Source organism: Bombus vosnesenskii, unplaced genomic scaffold, assembly GCF_011952255.1.
Source record: "Bombus vosnesenskii isolate JDL3184/JDL3185 unplaced genomic scaffold, Bvos_JDL3184-5_v1.1 scf7180000014105, whole genome shotgun sequence".
Taxonomy (NCBI): domain Eukaryota; kingdom Metazoa; phylum Arthropoda; class Insecta; order Hymenoptera; family Apidae; genus Bombus; species Bombus vosnesenskii.
Window position 1 is genome coordinate 3,750,905 of NW_022883371.1, and position 24,064 is coordinate 3,774,968.

The window sequence follows — 24,064 nt, forward strand, 5'->3', positions numbered from 1 at the left end:
AAATTTGTCTATCCTTTCTTTTTCGATTTTAAAGCAAATATAGTAACTTAGCGGGATCATATGTGGATGTGGACATAAAAAACAAACAAACAAAGTTGTTGTTGTTAGACAAGCTTGTTGGATAATATGAAAACATGCTTGCTTACAGAGGGTTAATAAGACAAGATTATTTGACAGTACATTGAATTTTAAAGTTGTTTCGCTATAAAAAAACGAAGGATTTGATTTATGAAGTTTTGTACTATGATCTTCAAATAATAATCGAAACTCACCCAACAGCATAATGACCACGTCCTCGTTCGCGTGTTCCCGGATTTCGCTCAGCCAGGCTCTGATGTTGTCGTAACTCGTCTTGTTCGTCACATCGTACAGCAATAAAAGAGCTGAAACCAATGATGATCGTTGTGCAACCGGCCGTGATCCTAGTAATTGATAGACACACGCGGAAACAAAAGTTTCCACGTGACGCTGTCCATGTTATTACGTGTCCGTAAAATGCTACAGCTCGTTTGTCCTCCCCTTTTTCATTGGTCAGAGAAATTTACACGCGTCTGTTTCGTCGTTCTTTTATAAACACCGCGTTGTGTCAAACGACGTTTTCACGGCCTGGCAAATTGAGATGCGAGAAAATGAAGTGTGTTTTTATGCGCAAGAAAATGAAGTGCGCCTTTGTACTTGAAAGTCTCTCTGGGAATATTATTCGGTTGGAAGTTTCTGAAACGGTTGCTTTGTTATATGCGATATACGTGCTTTGTTCAATATGATTTTTTCAGAAAAATATCCTTTCGAACGTTCATCTCTTCTTCTTGTGTCTTGGCATTTTAAATATTTATAGATAATTTTACTGAAGAATTACAATTTTGCTACAGCACTCGATTTCATGTATCCCCAATTATCACAGCTTATTTATTTGTACGCTCCTACAAAAACTTTTAAAACAAAATCATACATTTCCAGATGCTACCGTAACAACTAAATATGGTTCGAGCATATCCAATTAATCGAATACAAAAACTAGCCAATACGCTTACGGATAAGATTGATTTCTTTTTTGTAGCTCTGCTAATTGTTTCAAGGAATCTTTATACAGAGCTATACGCACTGTTTAAATTATGTTTTAATCGCGGATTTTTTGTAACTCCATTTAGATTTAATTGTATAATATTATGTAGCCATTGCTGTTCTTCTTCTTGCCCTTTCTATTTTTGTTTATTTCTTTTCTTATATATAATTGTATGTGTATGTCGGAGATGGAAGGACAGCGGGATTTCCCGTCCGGAATGTTGGGAAAACCCCCAATACTCTAGTCCAGACTCGAAATGACATAGCGGGTCACTAGACGTAGCCACGGTCACGGGAGGGGCGTGTACTTGCCAGAGGTATGAAATGATTATATGGCTCTCCTTAAAAACAAAGATTGACCCGAGAAGTGAGGACAGGAATATATAAGGGATGTTTCATTTGGGTTATGAGGCAGTTAGTTTGTTAGTTAGTCGTTGGAGGAATTACTGATTGAGTTATCGAGAAGTTACCCGAATCGAGTATTACGTTGATACTTGTCCTCCCCTGGACCGTGGATTCGTTATCGAACCTGGATTCGTTGTCACCATCATCCTATCGCCATTACTCATAGCCTCTTGTAGTGCCCACATTTGTACCGATAAATATTAGCCACATCCGCGACGGTAAGGTAAGTCGAACGCCCCAAAATGGCAACCTGACTCCGACATATATATCGGGTTTATACCCGTTCTATTAACCAGTAGATAAATCAATAAATAAATACTTCTCATTCGTGCTCGTCCTACTTAAAATTTTCATCAATTATTTACGCAAGAACTGAAAGTGTTTTTCCATTCGAAAGCTTGTTTTCTCACCAATATACCACGGTGGGTTAAAGTTCACAGGAGGAAAGCTTGGCCGTTCCAGTAATATCTGACGATGGAGACACTATTGTCGAAGTGTCTCCGAGGCGTAATTGTTACCCACGCCTTTGAAACGTCCAACTATTGTCGCGTCTCTACTGAAAGAGGGTTTCTCCGTGCAAACAATGGTCGACCCCCGACGGCGGACAACGCGTTTCCTCCTCCTCTCCTTTACCCTCGAATTCGCTTAAGTAGCTTCCCAAAATTAACGCTCTCCTTGTATTTTGAAACGTTTCATGGCCTGTTTTAACACCACTCTACCCGCTAAACCCTTATTGCTCGAAAATGCGTTCATCGAACTTCATTTTATTTGACTGATAGTGAAATAGTTTGTTGTTAAAATGTTATTGGTGCTTACAGAATAATCTGTATTTTTTATTGTTTTTTTTTATCATTTTTAGATCATGAAAGTTCTATTAAAAATAAGAGACGTCATAAAAGACTTGTGAACAGGATGATAGAGTAGCGAGCAGAGTTATAAGTACTTGTTAAATTGAAACAGAACGCTTTACAGAGAAATCAGAGGCGGACTTTCATCTCGTATTTTCCAGTAAAGAAACCATATTTCTACATACTTGGAATGCAGTTATATGTAATGTCACATTGTATAACGCAATTTACATAATATCCAGTCAGTTCAGAGTTCTCAGCGTTTTGGCCTTCTACTTAGCCGGTTACGTGAAAAACTTCATCAGCATTTCGATTATCTGGGACACGTTCTTTTTCTCAGCGGTCGTTGGTTTAGCACAAACTTGGCAATTGGCGACAATTCATCGAGGGAAATAAGTCAGCTATTTATTCTTTTTTTTTTTTTTCTTTAGAGTGAGAAAATTAATGTAAATTTACTAGAAACATTATACTAATAAATATTCATGATATCATTATAAACTTATTCTAGAATTAACTCTAACGAAACTACTTTTTAGTAAACTAATACAGAAATATAATTAAATTTGATTGGTAATATTTGATTAAAATCATTCTCATAGCACACGTAGTTAAAATTGAAGTTTCAATAGAGACACCCGCCAAGCATTATTATTGTAATGAAATCATAAACACAGCAGAGAAACTGTTAATTTATGCCTTGCGATGAATTGTCAGTTATTGTCCTTTATTCTTGTCTCAAACAAGTCTGTCCAACTAGTACCTAATTATGCTATCGCTTTGTGTCATGATTACTGGATGCGATGCTGTTTGTAAATGGAAGACTGATTGCACGCTGGTAACGAAAACTTCTCTATCATGAATTATTTGAAACGTGTCCTTTAACATATGTAATTGTGTCACAAACATTTTTTTAGCTGTCTTTTTTTAAGCTGCAATTAGAAGCTATATACGGACGAAGAAAATACATATTAATGGACTGCGCACGTTTATGCATTTATGAGAAATTTAAAGATGTATAAATGAAACATATAGTACGTGTATAACGCGTAAAAAGACGTAGGAATTATTGAAAGTAAAATATATAAACGGATCTTTACTTAATTTTCATTGTTTTAACTATGTTTCGGATGCAATTGCAAGGAAGCTGCTCTTCCGCATACTAGTCTAGTTTTATAATACATATTACTTAAGATGATTCTAATTATAGAGAGTGTAAGTAGTACATAAATCAGAGGATTTTATATGTAACGAATAATATATGTTAAAATTAATTATACAAAATTTAAGATAAATCGACTAAGTAATTAAACTAGCACACTTTAGTTCCTATTTCTTTAGAAATTTATATAATATTACAATATTTTCCTTTTTATTATTTAATTTGTACTTTACAATTTATCCAGCTGGACATTTGGTAAATTTTTCTATATTACAATATTTATATATTTGTCCTTGAAAGTTTCATTATCCAATGAGGTTCGCAGACCTTTTTTACTTTTCTTACGATAAATAATCAACAACTTTATCAACTTCGTGTACAAATCTACGATAAGGGTATAATTACCATGAGCGTCTCTGTAATAAGCATGCGTCACGCTTCGAAATCTTTCTTGCCCGGCCGTGTCCCATATTTGAAGCTTGATAGATGTATCGTCGACGACGACTACTTTATTCTGAAACACAGAAAGCATTTATATATACCGCTTGATATATGATTCTCTCACCTACATTAACATTGTAACAGTCACTTGGTTTTTCTTAGTAAATTGTTTCTTCGTATTTTAAAATGAATTCATTTTTGTTTGTGGCACTTCTAGGAAGAATTTAGAATATCTCACCCTAAAATCAATGCCCACGGTGGTTATATAGTTGCCAGACAGGAATCTGCCATCTCTAAATCGTGTTAGGAGGCAGGTTTTCCCGACGCCACTGTCACCAAGTAGCATCACCTATGTTACGTGAAAATTTTCTGTGAAAATACCGTAGAAGGAAACTCTTTGCAAAATATTCGAAAGCTATTCTACGTTTACAGTATTTAAAAGTAGTTGTACTTTTAAAACCTAGAATTATATAAAAATCTATTTGAAAAAAAGAAAGATAGAAGAGATTTATTATAAAAAGAATTGGAAATAAAACTTCTTTTCAATACATTTAATTGAGTTCACGGGAAAACATTCCACGATTTATACGTTTACCACTGATATTCTGTAATAGAAAAGAAAACACAGAAGAACGAAATAGTTTACCTAACCTTCTCAATCAATTTTAAATATCATATTCATATTTATTTCTGTATGGTAAAAGGAAATACAGCAGAAGATAAAAAAGAGGTATTTTTAGTTATTAATTCCAATGAAACTTTTATTCTATTTAACGAAAACCAGTTAATCAGATCGAAGTGTATCACGCAACGAGTCCGTGTCCAAACGCATTCGTATAGTTATCTTATTTGTAGAAAACTCAGTAAGCGCAGAAATGTGTAATTAACTAGATTCCAGCGATATCATGGTCGACAGATTGAGATTGATCTACGATTGAACCGAATGCAAAGTATTCTGAACATACCGATGAACCATCTAACAGAGATTAATAACCGCAAATCATCGTTCCCTATCAGTCGTAAATTACGCTGGAAAAATGTGTACTATTTGCGTTATGCCTGAATTAGCGTGTAAAAGGTTACGTGATAGGAAGTGGTAAAATTAGTAGTAGCCACGAACAAGTATTAGAAATGGGGTTGGTTCGTCATGAATTTTAGAACATGGCTACTGGCCGCTGTCAAAGTAATCCTGAAATTAAGTTTCCTTTTAAAGAGAAACTCAAATTGTAAGCTTGAAATTAGGAGATTGCTCTTTCGGAAAATTACGCTGCTAAAAAGATAGTGATTGCGAAAAGTTCTATTCTGAACGTAGAAGTTAGAAGCACAACTCTGATTGGAAAAGTTCGTTTTTGCTGATCGAATTACTGCGGTTTTTAGTCTTTCCATAGTTTGTTGATGCGCTTGGAAACGGAGAAATTTGATTATTGCTTTATTATTGATCGAAAACTAATTGAAATACCGTTTGTAAATTATCAAAATCTCCGAGTCTCGCCAATTCTCTATAGAAGTATATCAATTAAATAAGACAATTAAACAGTCTGTTTATAAGGTATTTCTGTCAGCTTGTAATTTTTACATCCCGACACAATATTGGATTTATTATTTATTATTACGTATATGTGTTCTAGATTCTACGATTTCGTAAGAGAGCAAATTTGCAATAGTATTTAAATGAAGATAACAATGCATCAATTAATTTTAGTTTTTCGGCCTTCTTAAGCAACATTTCATAATACTACTAACAAAATTCAATTTTGCAACACCAAAGACCGCGTTTTAACGTGTACGATAACTCTCTGTCCACGAAAGCTGTGTATTTATAACATTGTAATAAATCATACATATATTGCATGGATCTGAAATTCCTCCCTCATAAGGCTGTGATTGCAGTGGACGTAAATTCACTTTGGCGAATTGGCCCTCTGACAAACTCTGACAATTGTTCGTAAACTAATTTACAACAATCGAACATTTTCGCAGCACTCTTAAGGCACTCGGATGTTCGATTTTTGATTCGGCGAGCAATCGCCAAACGGCGAACAAATCTTCTCTTGTATTTTTATTTTACTAAATTTTACAAAAGCATTCGCTTGCTTGGTCTAAATATGCTAAAGCGAATCTTCAAAGTACGCATCCACTATAATCATAGCCTAAGCCCTAAGGTCTAAAGACTCTAAACCGTCAACAGCTTAAAGCGTCCATGCCCAAGTTCGATCGGACCGCAAAAGGCAACCCTGTTCCATCGATTGTCTCTTTCTCGTAGAAGAACCGGTTCGCTATAGTATCAGGAGAGAGGGCAGGACCTTGAAAAGGAGCTCGCCGTGTTCGGGTGGGGCCTGTTGGCTGGTCGAGTCGATGCTGTCGCGCGAGGACTGCCGCCTGGTCGGACCCGTCGTCTCCTGGGGCCGGTTGAACGTAGAACCGCCAGCCTGAGAAGTGGAAGGAGTAGCTGGGGCCGGGCCCCTGGCTCCACTAGCGGACCCAGTGCCGGCCGACCAATCGGAGGCAACTGGCCCCGTTCCACGCGGACCGTGTCTGCTGGCGCGTTTCGTCATGCTACGCAGCTTCTCCTCCATGGTGTTCATGGGCCCCTGCTACCGGGAGCACCAATTTGCTCTTCTTCTTCTCGGCCACTCCTCGTCGCGCTCGTCGTCGTCGTGATTGTCGTCGTCGTCGTCGACTCGCTCCTTCCTTCACTTCGCGCGGATCGCGGCCTATCTCCTGTCTTTCGTTATCGAGGTCAGTCAACCCGGGACCAGAGACGAAGAGGGACACAGGGGACGATGTTTCACCTTGCGTCTCTTCTGCCTTCCGCTTTGCCCGCTCGTTCGGCCGCCGTTGATCAACGAACGCTGAGTGAAAGTCCGCTCGGCGAGAAGAGCCGCGCGACCGATTGGATCGAGAGGCCGATCAGTGACGCGCTAGGCTCGCGAGAGCTGGCTGTACGCTGCGCGCGGTTCTTAAGAGACACCTGGATTAAAGGAACCTCATGAGTACTGTTGATGAGGCTGCTTTTTCAGGGATGATTCAAGGTATTTGGAAATGGTTGAGTTTAGAAAGCATGTGTCTTATTGCACACATTGTTTGCTTCGTCTAATGGATTGGCAGATGCTAATGCATAAAGTTTGTGGGGGTTGATCCATGTAATATTTCAAGTTATCTATGAACATGGTTAGGTAGGCTGTGAGCACATGAAGAGTGGTAAGCGACAGAGCGCCAAAGCAGCACGAAATAGATACAACTTATAAATTTGAATAGAATAGACTGTACAGGAGCTGCAATACCGTTAATGCCAATGTTAATGCTTCATCGCTTTATCTCTATCGCTCACCTATGGCCTTAGAAGGACCCAGCGAATGTTGCTAAGTCTGCTTTTTCGGAGACAGATTCAGGAAGAATGACTTTTAGACATAGTTCAGTTCAAGAAGGATTACCTTCAGACATGGTGCAATTCAAAAAGTATGACTTTCAGACATAACTCAAGAGAGAAAGTTTGGAAGGTTTGGTTTAGTAAGGTTTAGTTCAGGTTCAATTTCAGGGATTCGTTCATTTAACGTTTATGGTTATGGATATAATTATAAATTAGGGGATGAATACTATTGCTGTGTCTGCTTTTTAAAGAAGATTTCGGAAGAATGACTTTTATATTGTACATGGTTCGAGAGGACAAGTTTCAACTGTTTGATTTAATAGATTACATGAAGCGAATACGAATAAAGTAGTTTATGATGATCCTTGTGTAATGTTTCGGATTGGGTATATGAATCCCATTGCCTACCTATTTGCTATACCTATATTGTCAGATGTAATGAAGAGGCTTTACGTTTGAAGTTTCGAAACAGCGCAGTACAGCATTGTACACACAGTAGAAGATGTCAGATTACATTGTAAACAGATATTCTGCATGGTTTGCTAATCAATATCCTATTGAAAGCTCGCAACCTAATAAATGTATCTACAATCGCACGAATTACCGGGATCTTGTAATCTGGCCAGAACTCGACAGAACAAGCAGCAATCAATCTATGTATACAGATAGTAGAATATTTGAAACACGCTTTTCGCTATGAATATCGAATAAACGGATAACATTTGCAACAGCATTTCACAAATGCAAAATCTACACTACCATATGTATCGATACACCAATTGGTTAAATTTACAAAAAAAAAACCCCCAGCAAATTTTGCTTTATCTATACTAAATCGACTGTTTAAATATTTTTGAAATCCCCGCGAAATAATATTTATGTTGTATTATATTTTCCGATTTGTTTCAAACTTCACCAACATGATCATAATGCTCGACTCTCGTATCAGTATTAATAAAATTGCAAAATGTTTCCTGTAACATGCATAATAATATATTCATTAAAGCTGTCTGTTACCGTCTATCGTGTAAGTTTTCGACGTTGAAGACGTGCCACGATTGAAGCAACGGGAAAATGAAGGTTGGCATCGCGTGTCGGAGGATCATTGTTCCTCGTTCGAGGCCGGATAATCGATAAACCCGGGAAAACGGGCTGGTTCCATCAACAACGCGTACATGGAACGACGGACGGGCATAATTCGCGGCAACTTGAAAGCTTCGTAATTGCTTGGCTTGTTACGCGATGGATTATATAACGGGTCGACACCTATGTTGATTTCAGCGCTCGCGCGTTACGCGTCCGCTTACATAAACAGCGGCCGGGTGTTTCAATTAATCCGCGAAACATCGATCCCCATCGTTATATCGTTCAAATTTAACGACCCCTCCTTAATATTTAGCAGAGTAAATTCTGACTTTTGGGTGTTTTGTTCCGATGGCTAATTGGGCTACGGTTAGTTGGGCGGATAATCGACGCAAATATTGGCGCTGGGAAGAGACGATCGCGAATTAAATTACATTTTGATAAATCTACTTGACACTTAGGTTGGTTGTCAGTCTGATTGCGTTCGTTATTTTAGTGGATTATTTTATTGGATGGTTGTATTATTGAATTTTTCCAGTAGCTAATCTTTGCCAAAGTGAATGGCTGGATGTTTTGGCTAATTCTGCATCCGTCGTGTTGCCATCTTAACCGTTTGATCGCAGTACTGTACTTCGTATACTGTAATAAATTATTAATGAACTAAATGATAGATCTTTAGATAGATAGATATTTGTCATCGATAGAACTGTATAATCTTAAATTTTACTGCGTTATGCCTTGCATACATCGGGAAACATGTTTTTATAATATTATTAATTAACTAAATAATAATACTTTTCACAAATATTCAATAAAATTTGCGACGCATCGAAATAATTTAACGAACTCGCAGTAAAATTTCTCGTTTTCTACACCCACTAAAAATCGTAACTCGATCATTTTGACTAGTTAAAAGTAGTTCCGCCTCGAATATCCACGATTTCTTCGAATTACCACAAGCTGGTTCCCTCCCTTGATATTTTTCGACGTGCGTTCACGAAACGACGCTGTTGAAACGCGTTCCTATTACGTCCCGTTTCATTGGGCGTGGAAGATTGAAAGGGAAGTTGAAATTGTACCGCTTCGAACACCGCTCTTTTTCTGTTTGATGTTCGGCTCGACCCAATCACGGTAGTTAGAGATTGATTACCGGTGGTGCTGGAGGAAAAAGAATTGCGAAAGGGAGGATGTTGCAGCTTTTCGTCGATTATTGTTCGTTATTGTTTTTCTACAGCCGCTTTCATTCTTGATTCTTATGCTAAACTTTCCCAAGTTTTCCTTTCTATTAATCGATGAAAATAATTGCCACAGTAACAGGTTGAAGTTAATCTTGTTTTTAATTCTTCAAATTGGAACTAATGGGAGTAAGCTAAATCTATGTCGTAGTAAATAACAATCTTATATTTATTTGTTTGTCGTCGTTTATTGCACAAAATGCGATTAAGAAAGAAAACCATTCGATTGGAAATTTGAAATTAAATGGAAATCAATGGAATTAACGAGTTAGAAGTCGAGTCTGTCGGGGATTCCCGGGGCGATTTCGTTACAAAAACCGAATCCTGATGCAGATACGAGGCTGGCTGGTCCAGCCTACCGCTTTGGGCCCACCCACGCCGTACCTAGCGTCAAAAAAAACCCTCGAGGTTACAATGGAACAGGCCCTGTTGCCGGCGGACTCTACCCGACTGGTGGCGCCCTTTCCTACACTTTACTTTCTACGATCCCAAGAGTTCGAAGTAGCAGAAGCATTCCATTGCACGAGCACCCAATCAAATAAAAATTTCAAGAATATTTTATAATTAAGATACAATAGACAGGTTTATTACACTTTGAGAAGAACAATTGCAAGATAATTTCATTTTGCCACTTCTAATAGAATTATTTCTGTTTAATACTACTTTTTCGTTGCGATAGTTAAAATTAATAAAAATAGTAAATTAGCGCTAATACTTTGAACGACTAAACTTGTATCAAGGAAATACAAAGAGTGAAATTGCCAAAAGCGTAAAATCCACCGTGAAATTTTGCAATTTTTAGATCTTTTCCATATTCGAAGAATATTGTTTGTTCTTGTTTTTTTTTTTTTATTATTGCGAGTTATCTTTCAATTGATTTTTCGAGATATTCTTAGCATAGCTTTGAAGGTTTTCGACAACTTTTAAAAGGTCTTCTATTGAATCTTTAATGGTCTTTTTATATAGATTCCTTCTGTTTTTAAATCTATCGATCCTTTCTTCGACATTTCCATTTACCAAGGTCTCCATTTCGTTGTTGCAATTCGCTAATTGCAAAATCTAGATACAACGGTGTTCAATCAAGACGCGCAATCGTAATCTCTTTAATGAAAATGTGTCCTGAATAACCGTTGCCAAGTACTAATCATTCATTAACACCTGCATTTCATCTGGATAATACACTTTCCCTGATTAAAAGTCTTCGTTATCAGCGACCAACTATTACCAATAATTAAGTTCTTATTACCGACAATTAGTATTTTAATTTCAATTGCACAGTGCCTTTAAACTTTTATCAAATTTTATGTCTTCATTGCAATCTTTCTAAATGTATCAGACTTACACCCATACGAGATAAACTTCAACTTAAATCACAATGGACACGATCCACATACAACTCCACCATTTTTGCATTGAATCAAGTAATTTTACGATTTAATTGTCGCTTTCATATATTTTTCACAGGACACAGATCAATCAAAATTTTTCTTATAATCATCGTAGATGAATAAACCAATTTAACCAAATTCGTACGTACAATAACTCCGAAATTTTTACATTAAATCAAGAAATTTTACGATTTATTCATTTTGTAGAACACAGTCTCAAAGGGTCTTCCCATGTAATTGTCATAAACGATTACATCAACTTAACGAAATTCACGTTCTGCAAAATTGTTGCATTAAATCAAGAAGTTTTACGACTTCGATCACTTTTTTCCCGCTTTCATAGGACACAAACCAAACGAGATTTCTCCTATAATCGTTATAAGCGATCAGATCAATTTGACCAAACTGACAGGTACGATCCATTGCTTCGTATTAAATCCAGAATTACGATTCAATCGTTTTCCCCGGTTTTACACCATTTTTATACTACACAAATCTAAAGAGACTCTTCTCCCTCGCAATGATTTCGGTTCCACGTTTATACCATTTTAAGAACGGCGGTTGTTTTAGTGGAATATAAAGTCGAGGAAGGAGAGCGTGTTTTATAGGTGTTTCCACCGATGGTAATACGGTCTCGTTTCTCCGTGGATTCTGACTATTGTGCAAGCGCCCTTGGCTTTGCGCTCGGACATTATCTTCTGTCGAGACACGGATGACCTGTCCCCGTTGCGTCATCGCGTCACACACCAGCGATTTCCTTCTTTCGCATCGGTTACCTCCGAAGGAGTACTTTTTCCATGTCACTGCCGATGTTTCAGCCTCTCTCTTCTCCAAGCCAGCTTTATTTTCACCCTTCGTTCCGGTGTCGTTGACGGCTACCCTACATGAACCCGCGACGCTCCTTTGAAATGCCTCGGCGTAACGAACGCAGCGCGGAATATCGTGTGTTCAGATTCCTCTGTGCTTGTTATCTAAGCCATCTGAGATCTTCGCGTGCGGTAATATTTCGAACGAAGGTTTTGCGTGACGTGGTAAAAATGTAAGTTTTTCGCCGGCACCGTACGACTAATAATTAAAGGCGAATAATTAAACGATTCGTTTAGCTTAGTGCGTATTTAGCTTCAGTTTAATTAATCAATTAATTAAACGTCAATTAATTAATTTGACATTCAGTTTTAGGTATTTTTGTCATAGGGATTTTTAGAAAACTTCGGATTTTTATATGACGAGCATTAAGCGTCGAGTGTTCGCCAAATTTCACGCGAAGGGTTGTATATTCTAACCATGTAAGGCAAAATATTGTTACGAAATTTAGAAAATAGACGAGGAGAACTTAGATTGATATTTTCTAACTTCGTTTTTTTCAAATTCGTCGCCTTTTTCACATTCATTTAGATCGTCTTTCAAAGACATCTTCTCTATTTTCTTCTTCTGATTTCCACTGACGTTCGTAAATCGTTGAATGGTCGCTAATTTTGAAGAGAGAACGAATTGAAATAAACTTTGTTGGACAACATCCAATCCATATTCGACAGTTCGATAATGCGAACTATTACTATTAAATTCACGCAGTGATCAAAATCGTTTCATTTTTTAAAGGTAATTTTAAATCTGAAAAATGCCACCAAACTTCGTCTCTTATTCATTCTATAGCAAACGTAACCAAAGTAAAGAGAATCAGAAATATGTATTCTTATTTCGAAGAGATTGCCTCTAATCGTCGTATTCTATTTCGAAAGATTCAAATTACATTGACAGGAAACAAGAAAAGAACGGAAACAAAACGAGATTTCATCTTTCAAATAACACACACAGCAATGCCATTCGACGATGCCACTCGTTTTGTATTGTCTTATTGTCTGTTATTACTGCAGCTATCTGAACTGACGGAGACGTCGAATACCAGCACGCACACCTGTACGCGAGATTAATTATTGATCGGACCCGTACGTTCGATCGATCGTTAATTCGGGGATGCGTAATTAATTAATGCATCGGATGCATCGGACACATCGGACGCTTAGAACATTCGACGAACAGAGGTATCACGGTGTTGCACTTAAAAGCACACGATAAATCCTTACAGATATGCGGCTGGTTTGCAATTAATCAATTCGACGAATTCGTGACGAAGCTCACACGTGACGTTGTTAACGACGATGTCGCAGCTGTTGGACGTTTATGATCACGAGAAATCGCGTGCTTGTTGTTCAAAATGATAAATTAAAAAATTAAATACATTGAATTTCATACATCCTAGCGATGGAATAAAAGAATCGTTTCTTTTGAATCTATTTTTTGGTCAGCTTCAATTAGGTTTTATTGCTCCGATTTTTTCCCTATATTTCGGATATGTGTAGTTTTAAATAGTTTCCAGGGATAACCAATTCGATCTATTTGTATTTAATAAGTCAGTATAAAGCGTAGTCATTTAATTAGTATAATATTTTCAGTTAATCAGGTCGAAGTTTAATTTACGTAGGTAAAAACATATATGAAATTCATATGAATTTGAATTTAAAATAAAGAATATTTAAACGAGAGAGAATTTAAATTATAAGTAACATTTTAACTAACGTTAATTTTCCATTGGGCGATGTTCAATTAAGAGATAATCTGATAATCCATATTGTAGGATTGTCCATCTACTTGGTTTTAACTTATTAACCTCGATATGCTAATAAACTTGTAAAATATTCCAAAGTTATTGCAAACTTAATTCCTAGAATATAAATTGATACGTTAATTGTTATAAAAGTTAAATGATAATTGTATGAACGTGTAACTTTCTCTGTATCGCTCGTACAGAAAACAACTGTACAAGAATATTCCGTGGGTGAAATTAATTTTCTCTTTACCTGTATAAGATTATTCTATATTCGATTATTTCTAATTTTCCAATAACGTTTCCATCTAACATCTGCTAGACGAACGTGCACGTGCCGAAAAGAACGTGTAAATCGCTCGTAGTCGAAAGGATTACGCGGCTCAACCAAAATCGGTTGAGTTGAACGTCCTTCTTTCACCTGCGCAAGAGGTTTTTGTCCCGATTACATAAAGACATCCGGTTGCACGGGCTCGATTTTTTCTTACATGCGTAGGATAGAGGATCAAGGATCAAGTAACTCGAACTGTTTCGAATGTCAGATTCAGACTAGAGAATTCATTATTCGCACAATTTGCCATATTAAAAGACAATTCTTATTCCTCGAACAGCTCGTGTGGTAATTTCGAAAAGGTTCGTGATCAAACTTTGGAATTTATGGAAAATTCGAAGATACAAAAATGCATAGAATACACATGATGCGCAAAATAATATAAATAGTTATAGGAACGAAAAATTAGACGTTAGGGAATTAGCGTTACCGTGAGTGTTCATGTATTTGTGAGAAATTTGAAAATTCGAAATTGCACGATGCACAAAATGTTCATAGTATGAAACACTGTAGAAAAGTACCCAAAGTTTAGTGCTTGTTACGATACTTTGTACGTAATATCCACTCTTCTATCAAGGGTTTACTCTTTTAATTAAATTGTCAAAAACACGAATTTGCGTAAAGACCGGCAGTCTATTTACAAGCGATTATCCTGATAATTTTCAGTCTTCCGTAAGAGAAAAATATCTTCTTCCGAGTTACTGTCTTCCACCTTGTTTCAAGTTACTTTGAAACCTGTATCAAGGCAATTTGTTTCACGCGAAGCTGTCAGAACCGAGTTAATACGAGAAATAATACGCTGGATAAAAAGTTGCGGAGCTCGCGGCAGAACGGAGAGAAAAATTCCAGGAGCTTTGAAAAAAGGAGCCATAAATCCAAGTATGAGCGCAACGATTTCCTTTTTTCTTCCTCCTATTTACAGTCGATCATTCGAAGCGTAACCGCAGTTGTGGCACGCTTCAGAAAAAGAGACTTAGGCGAAGGGAATCGTGGAGAGTGTCAGAGTTGCGAAACGAAAATTGGAAGAAGGAAGTAGAGACAAGGTGAAGAGGTAACCTTGTTGTCACAAAAGGAACTCCGCCCTTGTTACTTCCTTTTGATTTCGCGTTTTCAAGCTGCTAGCCGACGAAATATCATTCGACCATCGTACTTCGAACCTAACGAGGTTAATAAAGCCTGGCATACTTTCGAACGGGTTGTCGGTTGTTTTTTCCAGACGTACACTACCGTGCATAAGTATTCCGACACTTTGCAAGTTTTTTCATATCGGCATGAATTTCATCAAATGTATAAAATAACGTAAAAATGAATAACTAGTATGTATAGTTCAGCTGAAGAATCTTAAAACGTCTATTTTTAACACAGAGAGGATGTTTAATGCAAATTATGAATTTTAAATTACATACATCTTATATTAAAGTCGTTAATACATTAATAATGTATACTTTCTTTATCGTATAGAGTAAATTAAATAAAAATTATCAAAAATATATCAAATTAAGTAAAATGTTGCAACATAGCTCGTTCATGATTTGCTTCAATTCTGAGGCAATTATGATAATGACTCTTCCAAGATCTTCGAATGGGGATCTATTTAGAGATCAGTGCACGAATACATTAAAAAGGTACGAGCGAACAGATAAATATTTTTTATTCTCCAATGTATGGTTTTCAAGAAGATAACAAAAATATAAAAGATTATATCTTCTACGGTACGCTGCTCCGATAATTTAGTTGCGTGTGTTTGCTCTGAAATTAATTTTCAGTTTCTCTGTATTTGTAATTTGCAAATTGAGTTACAATAATTATACTTCCCTGTGTTCGATGTGTTCAATGTCTCCGTTCAAGCGCTGGTGAAAGCTTCGGTAAAATAATTTGTACGAAGATTTTATGATATTAATTCTGCACCTATCCATTTTCATGATCTCGTGAATTATATCTTGGAAAAGCTTTTGGACAAATTAGTACATAATAGTAATACATCGTAATAATAAAATGATAAAGAATGGAATAAAAAGATAATAAACAGAATATAGATATTATTTATCAGTTAGATATTATTTGTGATATTGTAGTTAAATTACATTCTATGAGAAATAAACGAGTCTCCCGGTACTTTTAAACTGATAGTGTATGTGAAATTTGTTCGAGAGCTAACGAGTTATTTGCCGTATTTTAATTAATTTCTCTAAAATTCCAATATTTATCAAATTACAAAGATGTTATGTACGTGTTGAGTAAATTCTTTCGTCAAAGCTGAAGGAGATTTTCGAAATTTTCCACTCGCATTTTTTCCTCATTTTTCTTTCTCCCTCAAAATATTACGGATTCGTGTTTTTGATGTTGAAGATGAAAAAGTGCTTGTTAAGTTCCAGCAGCCATTATGAAAACTAATCACGCCCTTTTGGTAACGTGCTATTGGATATTATAAGCGTATTGGTTGTCGACGACGTGATGAAAACGGTTGGTTAATGTGTTTTCCTGGTAGCTCGAAGAGGAGAAAGGAGTAGCCTGGTAAGGTCAGCAAAGAGGCGTTGACTGACAGAACATTCTGATGCTGTTCACTAATTAACATAGTAATTAACGTGGTGATTGCTGGCTGACCGCGGACCGACCTATTTCCGGGATTGTGTGTAACCACCCCTTTCCTTCATTCATATAACGAGTTTTGAATTTTAGAGACGCATCGTCTGTTCCGTGATATTCCAAATAACAAGTTAAATATTGCATAAACAGGCATTGTATATGGTACGAAACATTGTCAGTATCGTGAAAAAAGTGATCGAGGAGAAATAATGTCAAATTTAACAAATGTTCCCATTTTTTTGTTAGTAATTATTAATTAGTAATTAATTAGTAATTTTGTAAAATTACATCCAAGAAGAATTCGTAGAAGTTTCAAATTCTAACAATTTTTTTCCATTAGCAATATTATGTAAATTAACATAATAAGAAATTTACGTTTTATCAATACTTTTTCATAAAATTGAAGTGAACTGGTCCGTGATTGATTAAATATTACAATGAAAATTTCATAATTTGGCTATTTTTCACAACCAATAGCTCACTTCCATCAACTTCAGCTCGAACGCGAAAGAGTGTGTTTAATATCGTAAATAATATTTGCGAATGGAATCGGGGAATAGAATGAAAAGCCAAATACAGCTCGATGTTGGATTCGATAAAGATTTTATGAAAATATTTAAAAAGAAAAAGTTCACACTCAGAGTAACTATGACTTCGTTTACAAACTCATTGTCCTGCCCGAGATCCCCAGAAATTCCGAGGTTCGATCGAACAAGGCTCAATAGTAAACTGTTGGATATCATCACCGCGTGAACAACAAACAACAAAACTTCAACTTTGTTAACATAACACAAATTTTGTTTACCATAAAAAATCCCCCGACGTTGACGGGATTCGAACTCACTATCATAGCGTTAAAGTAATTTTAACGTCTGACACGATAGCCACTTCGCTAACGCATTCTACACAAAACTGCTTCTTCTGTTCTTTAAATATCAATAAAATATTGTAATATTTGTTTATTATATATTTTCATATCAACTTGGCGTATTTGATATACTAACTATATCATAGTTGAGTTATATTTAGTAACAGTATACATATATAGAGTGCAGAGAATAACTCGATTAGTTAATTCAAGCACTATCAGATGGCACTGTGAGGCTCTCACAAAGGAAAATTCCTCTCTTACGACTTTGAGGCTTACGACGCGACGCAATTAGTATACACTACATAAGATCATGGCGCAGTTAAATTATATTATGTTATAATGTTACAACATTATAATACATGTAATAACACGATAAATAGTTATTATAAAAATTTTGATTGATCATTTGAACAACAACTTGAGCTGCTCTATAATTGAACTACATTTTTGAAAGCTAAAATTACAATGTACAGACAGCAAATACACTAAAATTAAATAATAGAAATACAAATGCTTCTTTAGTTAAATAAACCACGAGTGTAAAATGAAAGAAATCGAAAGAAGAATCAATATATCATCGTTATAACAATTTTAATTGGATATTAAATAAACATCGTTCTTATATTAGAACACTAACTGAGCTGCTTATTTAACACTTCTTGAAAACTTGAAGCACTAAGCACTTTTATTAATTAATTAAATATAGTTTAATAAAGTTTAATAAAGCGATTAATAAAAATATACATTGTTATTTAATTAAACAAATAGCAAGAACACAACGAAAGAAATTAAACACAGCAGCAATTTTTCATCGTTCGAAGTATCTGTTACAAATGATTGATAACGATCCGCTGGGAAAGTAATTAGTATTTTATTTCGATTACTTTTACATCGATACTCGTAGCGGAGCAAAGTTTTCATTTCCGTCGAAGCTGCGCGTATTCTATCGAATTAAAAAGGCAGCGAAATTAATCGAAGTAAACACGGCTTCCGCTTCCACTGATTTCCGTCATTTTTTATTACGCTTTTTTTCATTGCGTATTGATATTGGGAACAGCGTTTGATTAAATTTCCACTGGCTCACTCGCGTATTGCCACCGTATACTGACGCATCGTTCAATTATGTAGCTCTCCTTTTTTTACGTCTTCCGTATATAATTAACCAAAGCTTCTTATGCAGGAGAAAGCGTACGACGAGAAATTACGGACAATTAATCCTTCTGTACGAACAGTTTGCTTTAATAGTTATCATTACTTTCGCGTTACCTTAACGTTCACGTCTGAGATTTTTGAAGGCCTCTTGAAGCTAAAAAGATTGAAGATTATTATTTTAAAATATATTGCGATAATAACAATTCCGAACTATACGTAAGACTTCAGTGATTGTCGTTATTAGAATCGAAAAGATATTTCATCAAAAGTTCAGTAAATTCATAATTAAACGCGACAGAATTTCTCGCGTTTGATATAACGAACTTTGCCTCAGTGATTTTAATCACACGCAGAAATACTGATCACCAACAAATTCGAAAACGCAATAATCGGCGGGTTATAGTAACTCCGAGATTAGTTTTCAACGTGTTATTTTATCAATTTATCAACCGATCCATCAGCGTTTCGGTACCGATGAAATTGCGTTTCGTGATCGATGTTAGTCATTAATATACCTCGAAAATATAAATATCTTTTGCACATAAATGTCTCTCTAAATAATATTTTTCCTCGTTATTTCTCAACTATCTACATTTTGCCAAAATAATATCAGTGTACACCTATCGATTAAATTTCAGGAAACTACGCTGATAACAAAATTTTCTTTATCGCATATACTTGAAGATTGCGGATCACAACCACGGTCACTAAAATCCATCAAAATCTATAAACTATATGTGGATATATTTTCTTATTTATAGAATAAATTATTAGAAGTTATAGAATAAATAAATGGCAACTATGAGTATGTATGGGAATTGGAAATTAAAGAAATAATCGCAGTAAACGATATTTCCAGTAGAAAATGATTTTCAATGATAGAAAATGCCATTTGAAGCGCGAAATAATTATTATAAATTTTCTTTGAGCACCGGGGTAGGTGCGTTACATTCGCCTGTATTAAACGTTGAATTTGATGGGAAATTTTCACGGCTGATGTATTATCGGAACGTTATTAAAGAGGAAATCGGGAAATGCGAAAGCAGCGACGCGTTTACAGAGAGAGGACACGTCGGCGATATTTCAAACGGGACAGGTTATATCCACGGCACGCCTGTAAATATTTTAAAACGAGTAACATTCGATGTGTTAGGATTATCTGCTTTGTGACAAAGGATATTAACATTCTTTTAGCAATTGACGTTGATTTACATAAGAGAATTTACATTGGATTCATACTATTGGAGCAAGATAGAAATGAGGATTGTTAAGACAGAGGATCGCTTGTTTAATCGTGTCAAATACAATTAAAAACGATCCAGCTCTTTAACGAACAGTCACGGGTTTCAAGCGGATACAAATTAGATTCTTACGAAATGTTCATGTCGTTGTCGTTCGATCAATGAATGGAATTGTTACAAACAGACAAACATTCGTATTTCTGTTCCGTCAAAATGGCGAGTGAAACTTCACGAATAAGAGTTTACATACGAGAAAAATACAAGGCCACTTTTGTTGATCTGTGGCTTTGATGCACCTAGAATTGGTTGGTGAAAATTAATTGGGTTGTTATGTGGATTTATATCACTGTAATTTTTTTTAGTAACTAGAAACGTAGCGTTTTTCAGCAGTGCATTTTATTTTTTTCACTTTTGAAATCTTTCTCGTTGTACAAAAGTGGAAAGCTGACCGATTCGCGTGTTTGTTTCCACGTAAAATGGGAGCCGAACTGGTCCGTTTTGCCCATTCGAATGAAATATCGTCGACATCACTCTACTCGCATACAGTAGCAAATAAACAGTTGGATTTTTCGTTGAAATGCAAGAGAATGTATTCACAATATACAAAGTTGTCGAAAATCCTTGTCTGGAATTTGTGGAATTGTCGGGTATTCCTAGATGGAAAGTTTGTCATTTGATTCCTTTTTAGGGAGCTCACTTGACCTGTATCATTTGGTGGAGAGAATTGATGATTTCACAATTTAACACTTACATGCACAACATTGCCGTAACAGATACAGGTATAACATTTACTATGTCGTATAATGTGCGTTCAACATTAGCATATTCATAGAAATACATAATTATTACATTATTTTGCATACATAATTATCTATTTGATAAACAATACTATTTATTATTATTCTTAATAAAACAAATACAAAGGAAAAATGAGATGTAATTTTTAAATTACATTTCTATAATTCTGTATAACCCTGAATAGACATTTAAATGAATATGAACGAAAATTGAAAATTTTCTTTTTATCTCTTTTTTATGAAAATTCCTAGATAGATGGTGGTCGATGTTTCTTAAAACTGGATTTTACGTATACCAAAATTTCTACATATTATGTTGTTAATTTAATATTCGGAATATGTTTCAATTAAAGTTGATTTCATACATGATCATGAATTTCGCTCGTAATACATCGATTGGACATGTTTAAATAATAAAAACTATTGGATCGTACTAAAGCTCAACTTATGATCGGATCAGAGCATATCTTCTATTTTTCCCTCTTTGAACATAACGACAAACAACGAATTAACTTCGAACATGGAAACCCTTTCACCTCGATATTCAGATAAATATGCACATTTAAAATGAAACTCTGCCATGAATATTCACATAAAAATAATCCATTCGACTGAAATTTCGTCTTGAAAACTTGCATAATTCATGAACCTTTTCGATCTTCTCCAAATTGCACTTTATCGAGCATTAGCAAAGCAATTAAAATCGCGCTTTAACTCGGTATATCGAAGAGTCATTTTTCTTATTGCCATTGTACATTTAAAATCTCTAAAAATTCAGACAGTGATTATAGAAATTTATAATTAATAATGATATAAATATAACTACAATTACATAATAATATAATTATCCAGTAGAAGTATATGTCTACAAAGAATAGATATAATTGGAAAACATTAAGTTATAGTGACGTGTAACATTTTCCGGTTTCACGATAAACATTTAACTTTATATTTGAAAGCTGATGTTTAAAAGAATTTTAAATAATACTGGGCTAAAAAGTATGATAAACAAAAACAGTGTAACACACAAGAATTCTTATATAATTGTATAATATTACTTAAAATTCTCTTAAATACTGCTTTTGAAATATAAAGTAAAAGATATATTTGCCAGGGAACTGTTGTACGCTACTATATATTGTGTATTACATATTTTTATTTATTTCGATCAATCAAAAATGCACTAAAGAGCAGCAAATTTATTAAACGACCGCGATATAATAATCTAGCACTTTGCACGAAAATATTAACAAATCTTCAAGGAAGAGGTAGAGAAACCGAAATACTGGACTTCATTCGAAAAACGTGTCTCCCAATTAAGTCACTAGAAATCCCGGCGGGATATTCAATGGGCGACTGGAGCGACATAATCGTCGCCATAAATCATTATTAATACGTCCATTAGGTCGGCTCGATCGTAAGGCCACATTTGGAGTCGGTTCACGAGGACTGGTTGGATACTTTTTTGCGATTCCTCGATCTCTCCGCTCGTTTCCTCACTCGTTTTATATTCTTTACTTCGCGAGATTATCTTCGTCCGTGAAACAGTAGCGACTCGTAGCTGCATATTTTCAACGATAACGCGACCATTTGCTGGTGAATATCGACCGATTAAATTCCACGAATTCCCCGTTTTAATCGCGAGATCGCGCGAATGTAAATCGCTCGCGAGGCGAACGGAACGTTGTTATCGCGAATACTTGGTGTCGGTTTTGCATTCACTCGAACGAATAGATACTTACATGCGACATTTTCTTGCTTGATTGGACTTCTATTTAGTTGCAATATATCTTCATTTTTGTTTATTGTAATACTAATTTATAATTAAGGAGAAATATTTTAATACAAAGTAAATAAACACAAGCAGAACCCGTTAGGTTCAACCAAAAATATAATTGTTAAAACAAATAATATTTTGATGTAGTGTACACTTTAATTGAAATTTTAAGAGATCTTTTCGTCGGAGTCTTCGATTCTCAATTACTTTTCTCTGTTTTATGAATTGATTTATTCTGTAACAGTAGAACTGACAGGTGATTAACGCAAGGGGAAAGAAAGGATCTAATCGTTACTTTTTTCGATTACTTTTCGATATTTTCTCTTGTTGCATCTAAAGTACACGATATTCTCTCATCCTTTTATAATGACGTCTCATGATACGCAAGTTCAATCCTTCTGTGCGATATTCAAGATTGCATTTTAAAATATTGAAGCTTAGGTAACTCGAATGATACGAACCTTGCTACAAACATTTATGTACTTAAATCATCGTGCACCAACGAAAAGTAGAATAAAATAGCGTTGGAAAGACACGATCCGAGTTTCATGTAGCGTATCGTGTCGCGAAATCCAGGCAAGTCGTTGCTCGATGAATATTCAGGGATTCCGTTACATTATGCTAATTCGACGTGAAACGAACAGTCAGAGATCCATAAGTAGCTTGTTGAACCGTTGTTCTACTGACGTAGGAACACGAAAACACGTGGCTCGATAGAAGCAATTCCTAATCGAAACTTTGCTCCGCCGCTAATTTATGGAATACATTACACGCATCGAGCCAGGGCAAACGTTATTTCTGCGAATTGTTCTTTCTATCTGACTTACAGTTATCAACTCAGTTGTAGTTTAATAGAATGTATAACGAAGGCCTGAACGAGAAGTGGATTGAATTATCGACAGGTCATTGACGGATTCGTTTTTTCATCCAGCTCGATCGGTCTTGTAAATCTTGTTCAGTCGACCGTTCAATAGGCTGTTTCTCGTTTTTTTTGTAACGCGAATGTTGGAGGGTGATCAGCTGGGCAATCTTATTTTTAGGGTTTTGGAGAAGTGGAGTGATCGAATTAATGGCGGAGAGTTCAAGTTACGTTTTATTATACCGAGAGAAGAAATTGCCAAGAGTGGATAAATTCATTATTTCTGAATATCAGGAAGAACGAATTATGGGAAGAATTTATGCGAATCTATCGCATTCAGGAAATTGAAAAAAAAAAACGTATAGTAAATTCATAGTTTCCTAAGCAATTGCTCGGGATTTTTATTTCGTTTTTATTAAATCATTACATGAGTAACGTGGTTCTTAAAACAGTTTGGAAACCTACATTGCAACATGTAGTAATTTTATGTGCAATAATCGTGTAGAATTCTTAAAATTTTCTTTACGTTTTTATTAAAATTCTTCGTAAAAAAAAAAATATTTTATATTAAAGCATTAACTCGAAGTTAGTAACTCAATTATAAAACTGTCGCTGGATAACTACTCGAACAACATCCCATAATCGATGCAAATGTTTTGAATAATTGAAATTTTAGACACGTGCAGCTTCGAACCATTGATACACATTCAAAACAGTATTCATTGCCCTAATAAAGGATTCTAACTCTGTTAGCTATAGCAAAGAACTCTTATTTAGCTCTTATAGTAGAAATGATGTAAAGGATAAGAAGTTTATCGTTCAAATAATTATCACTACTCTACATGAAATTGATT

General features: G+C 35.5%; 1 protein-coding gene across 3 annotated transcripts in view; it reads right to left on the reverse strand.

Moving 5' to 3' along the window:
- The window catches only part of LOC117239732 (ras-related protein Rab-37-like), a 175,754-nt gene that overhangs the window by 4,213 nt on the left and 147,477 nt on the right, over positions 1-24,064 (reverse strand). For 2 of the 3 annotated variants that reach the window (XM_033505545.1, XM_033505544.1), the window contains exons 5-6: positions 3,880-3,988; positions 273-383 (exon numbers count right to left, since the gene is read on the reverse strand). In XM_033505545.1, coding sequence (XP_033361436.1) covers positions 273-383; positions 3,880-3,988 — 220 coding nt within the window. Of the gene's footprint in view, positions 1-272; positions 384-3,879; positions 3,989-4,153; positions 4,265-6,218; positions 6,748-24,064 lie in introns of those variants that run through there. The other variant, XM_033505546.1, reaches the window with a different exon arrangement.